At 51.6% G+C, this 12,835-nt stretch overlaps 1 protein-coding gene across 1 annotated transcript; it reads right to left on the bottom strand.

The window, feature by feature from the left end:
- Positions 1-11,452: 11,452 nt before the first annotated feature.
- LOC121787761 lies at positions 11,453-12,541 on the bottom strand. The gene is made up of 2 exons (XM_042186601.1): positions 11,720-12,541; positions 11,453-11,662 (listed from the first exon to the last, which is right to left on the bottom strand). The coding sequence occupies exons 1-2, from the start codon at positions 12,539-12,541 to the stop codon at positions 11,453-11,455; spliced, it is 1,032 nt and encodes a 343-aa protein (XP_042042535.1).
- Positions 12,542-12,835: the final 294 nt, after the last annotated feature.

The following is a 12,835-nucleotide window of genomic DNA, read 5'->3' as shown; positions in this document are numbered from 1 at the left end:
TTCTGTCCTTTTATTCTCTTTTAAATTAATGGATTGGGTCGATAGCATGTGGATTTAACATGGGGCTTAGGGCTATTGATTTCATAAAACAATATTCACTCATTTCAATTAGGGCTGACAATTTTTTGCACGACACGATGACACGACATGAACCTGTACGAAATTGATGGGTATGGTTCAAAGCTTATCGGGTTCGTGTCATTATCGTGTCGACATGTTAAGAATACGAAAATTTCGTGTCGTGTTCGTGTTACACGTTAAGAAATAATACTACTGTAATATTATTAATTCCCAGCCCATTTACCGTCGACAATGCGAACTTCGCCTCTTTTATCCGCCTTTTCTCGATCCAAAATTATCGGACCTTCTGCCGGCTGCCCTCTCTTTAAAACATCAGCCATAGATATCCCAAAATAAATATTTGATTGGTCTCCATATTTTCCAGCCGATGGAGGCTGATGTTCCTTTGAATTTTGTCCATGTATTTCTTTCTCCAAATGAGCATCTTCATTCATCATATCAGCCCAAGAAAGAGGTGGAGAATTAGCATTCTTAGCAGGAAGAGAAGGCGTGGGTGAGTGGTGAACAGCCGAAGGAAGAGCAACATGAAGAGGGGCTGCCCGATTGGCTTCGACAGACGTCGGAGCTGCTGGAGTCAGCTTGGAGCTGCTGATCGGAGGAAAATCCTCCATGTTTGGGCTGGTAAGAACAGTGGTGGGTTGAGGATGTGAGGGTGGACGGCGTTTGGATTGGCTGGGGTGTTTTTGGCCGGCAAAAATCGCGACGGCGAGTTGTTTCCCGGCGTCAGAATCTGGCTGGGAAGGACGATGCATAGGGGTTCTATTTTTTTTAGAATGGGCTGCAAGTTGTTGATTTTGGGCTGTGGGGGAGTAGCAATAGGCTGTTTTTTGGGCTGTGAATAAATAAAATGTGCAGTGGGCTGGGGGTTATTTGGGATGTAAATGGGCTGGGAATTTAAAGGAGAAAGAGAGGGATGAAAGAAAGGGTCCAGTGAGGAACTTACCTGGACCGAGGCAGGAGTAATTGGCAAAAACGGCAGCCCGCAAACTCGGCCCGAATTCACCTGCTGAGCGACGAGGGTTCGAGTCTCCGCCAGATCAAGTTGCTGAGTTTCTTCTGCGCTGAAATTGTCTGCACTTCCCAAAACAGAATGGATCGATTTTTCATGCACAAAAAAAGAGTTGACTCCATGCTGCCGATGTAAAGTATCTGGTGCAGCATTAAATGAGACACTTTTAGGTTGAGACAAACTCTCTTTCCCACGTTGTACAGCAAGCAGCCCCTCTTTTTCGGTATTTCCCAAACAAAGACCATTAATATTTGATACATTCCCAGATTTTTCCCCTCTTTTCAACGGCAAAATGAGGGAATTTTTGTTGGCATGCTTTGCGCCAATAATGCCGTCGCTGTCACAATTTTTGTTGGCTTCCAAGGCTCTCGATTTTGTTGCATGTATCATAGGATAAAACAAACTTCCTTCCCCATGTTGTACCGCTCCACCTTGTTCGAGATAGCCATGTTGTACATCACAAATGGCACTTGTACCAAGTATTTCACTACCTCCCAGAATCTGCAGATCCGTTGCATCAAATAAGGGGGTACATAAACCCCTCTCTCCATCTTGTACCTCCATCATTTCACAATTTTTGGTAGCCTCCAGACAAGAACCATTAAGACTACCATCTGTTTTCAATTTTGACTTGTCTACCGAAGTACTCTCTCTCTTTCTTCTCTCATTGACAGCAACGTTCCCTGACATCTCCTCAGAAACCCTAGATGACAATGAAGACTCGTACGCTGCCACCCGTTGCTGGACCCTAGCAGACCGACGAGCAACTCGCGCCGCCGTGGCCGGTTGCGCTGATGGCGAAGAACTCGCCAGATTCTTCTTGTGCTTGCAAGAATTGTACGTCGCAACAGCCTCAGGCTCGTCGACCAGGTGGCGTGAACTTTCCTCCTCTGTATTATCTCGACGGTTCCTCGCCGGCCGACTGGAATCCGAATGATGGCCATTTTTCTCTTAGGCAATTCTTTGTTCTTCCAATTCCTTCTGATATTCCTCTTCGGAATTAACAAAATCATCCTCATGGCGTGAACTTTCGTCCTCTGACCCCGACGCAACCGAAAGCAGGTCGTCGGAATCCATGGCGTCGACGCCATAACCAACCTCTGAAGCAGCCTCCAAACTCATCGCCCTCTTTCGTACATGAGCAGGAACCTCATCCCTCCCATAGAAACTATTTGTTTCATAGTCAAAGAACAAGGGCGGCTCCGACGGCGGGTCCGCCATTGCCGCAGAGCTTCGGTTTGACGCCGGCGCCCACCAAACCCACCAAAAACACAAGAGAACTTACAGAAACGAACCTGCAAAGACAGACAACACGACTACACACCTAGACTCTACAACTGACGGTGGAAACCGCCGGAATGACGAACGGAAAAGACGACCGGAAAAGGGATTCCGGTGACAGAAATTCAAAACGGCCGAAATTCGGCCAAAAACACGACGGAAACGAAAACAAAAACGGTAGAACCGTAGCTAAGACTCAAACGAACAAGAAGAACGGAAAAAAACTAGACGAAAAACTCTAAAAATGGCGAAATCTGACTTGGAAAAATCGAGGGGCTAGAGAGCATTGTGTGTTTTTAGTGTGTGCGATTTGCTTGCAAGGACACGAATGGTTTAGGGTTTATGTACTGGTTTAGGGTTTTTTTTTAAAAAAAAAAAAAAAATTAACTTCATATATTTATATCATATATATGAAGGATGAAATTACAAATCAACTCCTATAACAAGGAGGAAATACAAATTGCGCCTCCCAGGGTTCGAACTCGAGACCTCCAGGATGGACGCGGTATCCAGCACCCTTTACCGCTAGGCCAAGGGGCTTGGATGGTTCAGGGTTTAGGGTTTTTTTTTCCTCAAACACCATCACGGCGGGGGGTTAAGGCTGACCCCCAACCTCTCTATATCAAAAATCATCAAAAGAACATACATCAGCCAAGCCCAAAAGTGACTCGGTCCGCACGAGAGATACAAATCACAAGAGCTAACAGAGCTACTATGGTATCCCCACAGACCGGGTACTAACCATCTAACTAAAGAGAGAACAAACATAACAAAGCTATACATCAAAATAATAACAAGGATGGTGGCCAAAAGTTGGCCAAATCCAAAGGAAAACAAAGAACCATAAATCAAAACCACGAACCAAGTGAAGTAGTCATCCATCTCGATATCTGAATCTGAAGTTCGGATAGCCCAACTGGTCCATCCTCACGAGCGACTTCAAATACCGAGGTGCTGAATCCGCATCAAAGAAGGTGATGGCAGGGGTCTGGACCCCCCTACCTGCCAAAAAGTCTGCTGGCCGGTTACCCTCTCGAAAGATGTGAGAGAACATAAACTGAATCTGTGCGAGCAAAGTACGAATGCGAGCCATGTGATGTCTCACATCCGCTGCTCCCCCGCGTCCTGAAGTGAACACCGCGACCACTGCTGCCGCATCCATCTCGATCCAAACCTGCGAGGAGAACTGCATAGCCAGTGTCAGCCCGTGAAGAAGAGCTAAAAGCTCCGCCTCGAAGGCCGACCCAGCTACGAGAGGCGTACAAAAGGCCCCAAAGAGAGAACCATCTGAGCCCCGAACCACTCCCCCACCGCCTGCCTGTCCCGTCGAGCTAGTAAAGGCCCCGTCGGTGTTCAGCTTCACCCAAGGATAGTCGGGTGGATGCCAAAGCACTTGCAGGGACCTCAGAACTCGCCGGCGAGGAGGAGCCAAAGGCATGAAGTCAACGGCCGGGGTGAAACCGCGCTAATGAAGGGGGACTAGCACACCCGCCGCCACCAAGATCCGCAGGTGCCGAACAACCTGCCAAATAACATGTGAAGAACGAAAAGAAATGCCGCGATGCTTGCAGCTATTCCTCTCCGTCCAGATAAACCAGTACACCAAACAGGGAATAATGAAGCTGATGTGCAAGGCGGTGGCCCTGTGAGAGGACCTCCACCAAAATCCTAATCTATGTGCAATATCAGTGCACGTGTGAATGTGTGTGCTGATGTAAGGGAACCAGCCATCAAAGTAATCCCAAACCGATCTCGCCAGAGGACTCGACACAAACAAATGCTGAAACGACTCGACTGAAATAGAAGAGACACAACAGAGACACTTGGAAGCTAGAGAGATACCACGGGCCAGAACATAACACTCAACAGGGAGCCTCTGGAGGAGGAGGCGCCAGATGAAGACAGAGATGGTAGGGGTCAGCCCAGCATTCCAAACCATGCGAAGTCCGAAATGTCTAGGGGACCGTGTCCGGATGAGCTCCCAAGTTGAGGCCGTCGAGAACTCGCCATCGCCAGTGAGGATCCATCGCATCACATCCCGCCTTCCCACCTCAATCGGTACAACCCTGATAAGATCCAACACATGCAAAGGCACACCATACAAAGCCAAGTAATCATGCAGTTTATCAACATGCCAAGTATGATCATGCCAGAACCTAGAAACCTCAACGGTAGAAAGATCAGTCCCGGGCGGACAATAGGTCCTAAGGGAAAGATCCCCGACCCACACGTCGTCCCAGAAACTATTCCGCCCTTCGCCGAGGGACCACCTAATAAGACCATGAACCTGACCCCTAATACCAGTGAGCCGATGCCAAATAGGACTATCATGCACAGAGTAAGGGGAAATAAAAGCACGCCCAGCATGGAAACAGTACTTGCGCATCGTGAACTGCGCCCACAAAGAATCCTGCGCGAAGAATCTCCACCAGAGCTTGATGCTGAAAGCTTTGACGACCTCGCGGAAACGACGGATGCTGAGGCCTCCCTCATCCAACGGCAAGCAAATCTTCTTCTTCCAGCTAACCCAGTGAATCTTCCTCTGCTCCCCAACCGTGCCCCAAAAGAACCGGGCCAAGATTTGCTCCAACTCCCTCATCCAATACTGATACGGCTGCAGGACCTGGAAGATGTGAAGAGGGATGGTTACAAGGGTGCTCTTGATTAGAGCGAGGCGCCCTCCAAGAGAGATATGTCTTTGAGACCAGCTGTGAATCCGGTCCACCATCTTCTGTCGGATATCTAAAAGGTAGCCGGCCTTCAGCCCCCCCTTAAATATAGGGACACCGAGGTAGGTGAAAGGGAGGAATCCCTGCTGGAATCCACTCGCCTCCGCCACCTCAGCCGCCCAAGCGTCGAACTTCTCAAAGAGGTAGAAATGACTCTTTCCCCTGTTCACCATCTGACCCGACACGGCAGAATAGTGCTCGAGACAATGAACCAGCCTCTCCACGGACTGTCTGTGCGCCCTGCCAAAAATGATAACGTCATCGGCATAAGACAAATGGGATATGGCCGGGGCGCGCCTAGCACATCTATACTCCATATCGGGATGTGTGTCCACAAGCCTATTCAAGCTCCTCGAAAGATAATCTGCCGCAAGCACGAACAGCGACGGCGATAACGGATCTCCCTGGCGAAGTCCCCTCGTAGACTGAAAGAAACCTGCCGGAGCCCCGTTGACGAGCACTGAGAACCAGCAAGAAGAGATGCATCGATCGACCATACTCACCCACCCCGGCGGGAATCCCATCCTCTCAAGCACCAGGAGGAGGAAAGGCCACTGCACTCGATCATAGGCCTTAGCCATATCTATCTTGAGGGCCAGATTAGGCGACTTTGCCTTCTGAATGAGCGACCTGCCGATATCGTGAATCAATTCCTGAGCCAAGAGCACATTATCACTAAGCAAGCGACCCTTTACAAAACCGCTCTGGTTCGGCGCCACAACCTGAGGAAGCAGCGGCGCCAAACGCGATGTCAAGATCTTGGAGATGATCTTGTTGGTCACGTTGCAAAGGCTGATCGGCCTGTACTCTGCCCAGGTCGCCGGGCTTGTCTTCTTCGGCAAGAGAATGATGGTCGTGGCCGTGAAGCTGCGGGGCATGGGAGCTCCTATGAAGAAGTCCGCCACTGCTGCCACCACCTCTGCTCCTACGATGTCCCAACAGTACTGGAAGAAAAGAGACGAGAAGCCATCCTGTCCCGAGGCGCTGTCCCCACTGATGCCAAAGACCGCCGCCCTCACCTCATCAAAGTCAGGAACTGCACAGAGGCCCTCGCGGTCCACGGACTCTGGGAGACCGCGCAAGAGATCAAGGTCCGTGGGCACCCGTGGGGTCCCCGTCGTAAGCTGCCTGCGCAGCGGCAACTGCCTCCTCTGCCTCCCTCAGCTTTTCAAAGATGTTCCCAAAGACCTCCCTGTTCCAACCCTTGAGAAAACCCTTAACTCTGCTGAGTTTGAACTGAAGATTAAGCATGCCGAAGAAGCCCGTCTCCGCCGTCCACACTCTGGAAATCTCATCCCTGAAAGTGTGATGCCTAACCCACATGTTCTGAAACCTAAACGAAGGCCTCGGAATCTGAGCCGTGAGCTGGCACCGCACAAGCAAAGGGGCATGATCTGAAGAGATCCTAGGTAGATGAGTCACCCTAGTAGCCGCAAAGGCGGTCGTCCAGTGCTCCCCGAGAAGAACTCTGTCCAATCTCTCCCAGAGCCCACTCCTCGTCCATGTGAACGGTGGGCCATCAAAGCCTGGGTCCAGAAGCTGGCAGTCTGCTACGGCGTCGGCGAAGTCCATCATATCTCCGTGCCTGTCTGTCGTGCTGCCCTGTCTCTCTTCCTCCAACAAGAAGATGTTGAAGTCCACACCAACAAGCCAGGGGGCCCCGTCAGTGGCTAGAGAGATGTCCCTGAGCTTATTCCATAGATCGTATCTCCCCTCCCTCGAGCACTTAGCGTACACTACGGAGAGATAGATTGAAAAAGAGAATATCGCAGCAAAAACTCGGACGTGAAGGACCTGCTCAGAGTCGTCAATGATCTCGACCTGCCAGTCCCTGTGAGAGAAGATCCAAATCTTGCCGTTTGTGTTCGAACACCTAAACTGCAACCCAAAGCGCCTACTAAAGAAAGAAGGCTGGGGATTCGTCTATGGCTCAAGCACCTCGGCAAATAAAACACTGTACATATCTATCATATTTTTGAAAGTGCCCTGGGTAGTAGCGTTCGCTATCCCCTGGGCATTCCAGATCATGAAGTGAGAAGACATGGGAAATTCAGTAGGCTCCCGATGCCGAAAGCCTCGCCTTCTTCGATGAACCCTCTGCGGGAGGGGAAGTGGGTCCAATGTACTGCAGCACCGGATCGTGTGGTTCAAGCATCATGTTCGGAACCTCCACAATCATATGGTCCTGGTGGTCATCGCTGTCCACCTCAACCTCGGCCTCATCCGAGGGAAAATCCTCCAAAGCCCCGAACATGTTATCACCATGCACAACCATCGCTAGGGGCCCATAACCGAATCCGCGTGTAATAGAAGGCGATCGGGATCTAGAGCCCCGCTCATTCCCTGACGAGGACTCATCCGCCTCCATGCCCTGATGTCCCTCTCCCTCTGACACTGTCCTCGTCGAGGTCTTGCTCACCTGTTTCTTCTTGCCCTTATTCTTCTTCGTGCCCTTATTCTTCTTCTTAGGCATGACGAAGCTGTCGTCCCATGCAACCTGAGAGCCCTCTGCGGCTGCTGAAGAAGGGCCGGCGTGTGAGACGGGGCCAGGTGCCGGTTCTCTGATCATGAAGCCGTGTTTGCGCCTCTCCTGACGCAATGGTTGTTCCACCTCTAGGGGAGGCCTCTCTGTAGGCCGGGGAGCAAAAGGCTGGAACCTCGGGCCCTGAGGCTGTCTACTGGGGCCTCCCTGTTGCGACTCTCCCTCTCTGCCGGGAGGAGGCCGGTTCTGTGGGGTCGGCCTTTAGGGTTTTTTTTTTTTTTTTAAATTAACTTCATATATTTATATCATATATATGAAGGAGGAAATTACAAATCAACTCCTATAACAAGAAGGAAAGACAAATTACGCCACCCAGGGTTCGAACTCGAGACCTCCAGGATGGACGCGGTATCCAGCACCCTTTACCGCTAGGCCAAGGGGCTTGGATGGGTCGGCCCTTTAGGGTTTAGGGTTTTTTTTTTTCCTCAAACACCATCACGGCGAGGGGTTAAGGCGGACCCCCAACCTGTATATATCAAAAAACACCAAACGAACATACATCAGACGAGCCCAAAAGTGACTCGGTCCGCACGAGAGATATAAATCACAAGAGCTAACAAAGCTACTATGGTATCCCCACAGACCGGGTACTAACCATCTAACTAAAGAGAGACTAAACATAACAAAGCTATACATCATAAAAAGAAAAAGGATGATGGCCAAAAGCGGGCCAAATCCAAAGGAGAGCAAGAAACCATAAATCAAAATCACGAACCAAGTGAAGTAGTCAACCATCTCGATATCTGAATCTGAAGTTCGGATAGCCCAACTGGTCCATCCTCACGAGCGACTTCAAATACCGAGGCGCTGAATCTGCATCAAAGAAGGTGATGGCAGGGGTCTGGACCCCCCTACCTGCCAAAAAATCTGCTGGCCGATTGCCCTCTCGAAAGATGTGAGAGAACATAAACTGCATCTGAGCGAGCAAAGTGCGAATGCGAGCCATGTGATGTCTCACATCCGCTGCTCCTCCGCGTCCCGAAGTGAACACCGCGACCACTGCTGCCGCATCCATCTCGACCCAAACATGCGAAGAGAACTGCATAGCCAAAGTCAACCCGAGAAGAAGAGCTAAAAGCTCCGCCTCGAAGGCCGACCTGCTACGAGAGGCGTACAAAAGGCCCCCAAGAGAGAACCATCTGAGCCTCGAACCACTCCCCCACCGCCTGCCTGTCTCGTCGAGCTGGTAAAGGCCCCGTCGGTGTTCAGCTTCACCCAAGGATCGTCGGGTGGATTCCAAAGCACTTGCAGGGACCTCAGAACTCGCCAGCGAGGAGGAACTGAAGGCATGAAGTCGACATCAGGAGAGCAACCGCGCCAATGGATGGGGACAAGCACGCCCGCCGCCACCAACGTCCACAAATGCCGAACAACCTGCCATATAACATGTGAAGAACGAAAAGAAATGCCGCGGTGCTTGCAGCTATTCCTCTCCGTCCAAATGAACCAGTATACCAAGCAAGGAATAATGAAGCTGATGTGCAAGGCGGTGGCCCTGTGAGAGGACCTCCACCAAAAACCTAATATAAGTGCAATATCAGTGCACATGTGAATGTGTGTGCTAATGTAGGGGAACCAGCCATCGAAGTAATCCCAAACTGATCTCGCCAGAGGACTCGACACAAACAAATGCTGAAACGACTAGACTGAAAAAGAAGAGACATAACACAGACACTTGGATGCAAGAGAGATACCACGACACTGAACATAACACTCAACAGGGACCCTGTGGAGGAGGAGGCGCCAGATGAAGACAGAGATGGTCGGGGTCAGCCCAGCATTCCAAACCATGCGAAGTCCGAAATGTCTAGGGGACCGTGTCCGGATGAGCTCCCAAGCTGAGGCCGTCGAGAACTCGCCATCGCCAGTGAGGCTCCATCGCATCACATCCCGCCTGCCCACCTCAATCGGAACCGCCCTGATAGTATCCAACACATGCAAAGACACCCCATACAAAGCCAAATAATCATGCAGTTTATCAACATGCCAAGTATGATCACGCCAAAACCTAGAGACCTCAGCGGCAGGAAGATCAGTCCCAGGCGGACAATAGGTCCTAAGGGGGCGATCCCCGACCCACACGTCGTCCCAGAAACTAATCCTCCCTTCGCCTAGGGACCACCTAATGAGACCATGAACCTGACCCCTAATGTCCGTGAGACGATGCCAGATAGGACTATCATGCACAGAGTAAGGAGAAATGAAAGCACGACCAGCATGGAAACAGTACTTGCGCATGGTGAACTGCTCCCAAAGAGAATCCTGCGTGAGAAATCTCCACCAGAGCTTGATGCTGAAAGCTTTGACGACCTTGCGGAAACGACGGACGCCGAGGCCCCCCTCATCCAGCGGCAGGCAAATCTTCTTCTTCCAGCTAACCCAGTGAATCTTCCTCTGCTCCCCGACCGTGCCCCAAAAGAACCGGGCCAAGATCTGCTCCAACTCCCTCATCCAATACTCAAACGTCTTCAGGACCTGGAAGATGTGAAGAGGGATGGTGACAAGGGTGCTCTTGATCAGAGCGAGGCGCCCTCCGAGAGAAAGATGTCTGTGAGACCAACTGTGAATCCGGTCCACCATCTTCTGTCAGATATCTAATAGGTAGCCGGCCTTCAGGCCCCCCTTATAGATAGGGACACCAAGGTAAGTGAAAGGGAGGAAACCCTGCTGGAATCCACTCACCTCTGCCACCTCAGCCGCTCAAGCGTCGAACTTCTCAAAGAGGTAAAAGTGACTCTTTCCTCTGTTCACCATCTGACCCGACACGGCAGAATAGTGCTCCAGACAAAGAACCAGCCTCTCCACGGACTGTCTGTGCGCCCTGACAAAAATGACAACGTCATCGGCATAAGACAAATGGGATATGGCCGACGCGCGCCTAGCACATCTATACTCCATGTCTGGATGTGTGTCCACAAGCCTATTCAAGCTCCTCGAAAGATAATTTGCAGCAAGCACAAACAGCGACGGCGATAGCGGGTCTCCCTGGCGAAGTCCCCTCGTAGACTGGAAGAAACCTGCCGGAGCCCCGTTCACAAGCACTGAGAACCAGCATGAAGAGATGCATCGGTCGACCATACTCACCCAGCCCGGCGGGAATCCCATCCTCTCGAGCACCAGGAGGAGGAAAGGCCACTGCACTCGATCATAGGCCTTAGCCATATCTAGCTTGAGGGCCAGATTAGGCGAGTTTGCCTTCTGAATGAGCGACCTGCCGATGTCGTGAATCATTTCCTGAGCCAAGAGCACGTTATCACTAAGCAAGCGACCATTTACAAAACCGCTCTGGTTCAGCGCTACAACCTGAGGAAGCAGCGGCGCCAAACGCGATGTCAAGATCTCGGTGATGATCTTGTTGGTCACGTTGCAAAGGCTAATCGGCCTGTACTCTGCCCAGGTCGCCGGGCTTGCCTTCTTCGGCAAGAGAATGATGGTCGTGGCCGTGAAGCTGCGGGGCATGGGAGATCCAAAGAAGAAGTCCGCCACTGCTGCCACCACCTCTGCTCCAACGATGTCCCAACAGTGCTGGAAGAAAAGAGACGAGAAGCGATCCGGTCCCGAGGCGCTGTCCCCACTGATGCCAAAGACCGCCCGTCTAACCTCATCGGAGTCGGGGACAGAACAGAGGCCCTCGCGGTCCACGGACTCTGGGAGACCGCGCAAAAGATCAAGGTCCGGCTGCTCCAAGTGCTCAACGTCTGACGTGAGAAGCCGCTGGAAGTAGTCAACCGCCGACTGTCTGATGTCCTCCTCCGACGTGAGAGTCTGTCCTCCTGCCTGAATGGCGTGAATCCGGGACTGCACCCGCTTCTATCGCACCCACCCGTGGAAGAATTTAGAATTCCTTTCGCCTTCTGCCGCCCACCGAATGGCAGCCTTCTGCTTCCAGAAATCCTCCTCCATCCTAGTGCGGAGAACGTATAGAGCCGTGCAACGGCTAAGCTCACTCCTATGGGCTCCCGTGGGGTCCCCGTCGAAAGCCGCCTGCGCAGCAGCAACCGCCTCCTCTGCCTCCCTCAGCTTGTCAAAGATGTTCCCAAAGACCTCTCTGTTCCATCCCTTGAGAAAACCCTTAACTCTGCTGAGTTTGAACTGAAGATTAAGCATGCCGAAGAAGCCCGTCTCCGCCGTCCACACTCTGGCAATCTCATCCCTGAAGGTGTGATGCCTAACCCACATGTTCTGAAACCTAAACGAAGGCCTCGGAATTTGAGCCGTGAGCTGGCACCGCACAAGCAAAGGGGCATGATCTGAGGAGATCCTAGGCAAATGAGTCACCCTAGTAGCCGCAATGGCGGTCTTCCAGTGCTCCCCAAGAAGGACTCTGTCCAATCTCTCCCAGAGCCCGCTCCTCGTCCAAGTGAACGGCGGGTCATCGAAACCTGGGTGCAGTAGCTGGCAGTCTGCAATGGCGTCGGCAAAGTCCTTCATCTCTCCGTGCCTGTCTGTCGTGCTGCCCTGTCTCTCTTCCTCCAACAAGAAGATGTTGAAGTCACCACCAACAAGCCACGGGGCCCCGTCAGTGGCTAGAGAGATGTCCCTGAGCTTATTCCACAGATCGTATCTCCCCTCCCTCGAGCACTTAGCGTACACCACGGAGAGATAGATTGAAAAAGGGAATATCGCAGCAGAAACTCGGACGTGAAGGACCTGCTCAGAGTCATCAATGACCTCGACCTGCCAGTCCCTGTGAGAAAAAATCCAAATCTTACCGTTCGTGTTCGAACACCTAAACTGCAACCCAAAACGCCTACTGAAGAAAAAAGGCTGGGGATCCGTCTGGGGCTCAAGCACCGCGGCAAACAAAATACTGTACATATCGATCATATTCTTGAAAGTGCCCTGGGTAGTAGTGTTCGCAATCCCCTGGGCATTCCAAATCATGAAATGAGAAGACATGGGAAACTCAGTAAGTTCCCGAGGCCGAAAGCCTCGCCTTCTTCGATGAACCCTCTGCGGTAGGGGAAGTGTGTCCAATGTACTCCAACACTGGATCGGTGGAATCAAGTCTCGTCATCGGAACCTCCACTATCATATGATCGTAGTGGGCATCACTATCCACCTCAACCTCGGCCTCATCCGAGGGGGAATCCCCCAAAGCCCCAAACATGTTGTCGCCATGCACGACCATCGCCAGAGGGCCGTAACCGAAGCCGCGTGTAATAGAAGGCGCTCGGGATCTAGATCTCCGCT

Source organism: Salvia splendens, chromosome 22, assembly GCF_004379255.2.
Source record: "Salvia splendens isolate huo1 chromosome 22, SspV2, whole genome shotgun sequence".
Lineage (NCBI taxonomy): Eukaryota > Viridiplantae > Streptophyta > Magnoliopsida > Lamiales > Lamiaceae > Salvia > Salvia splendens.
This window is presented reverse-complemented; position numbering and strand designations above follow the sequence as displayed.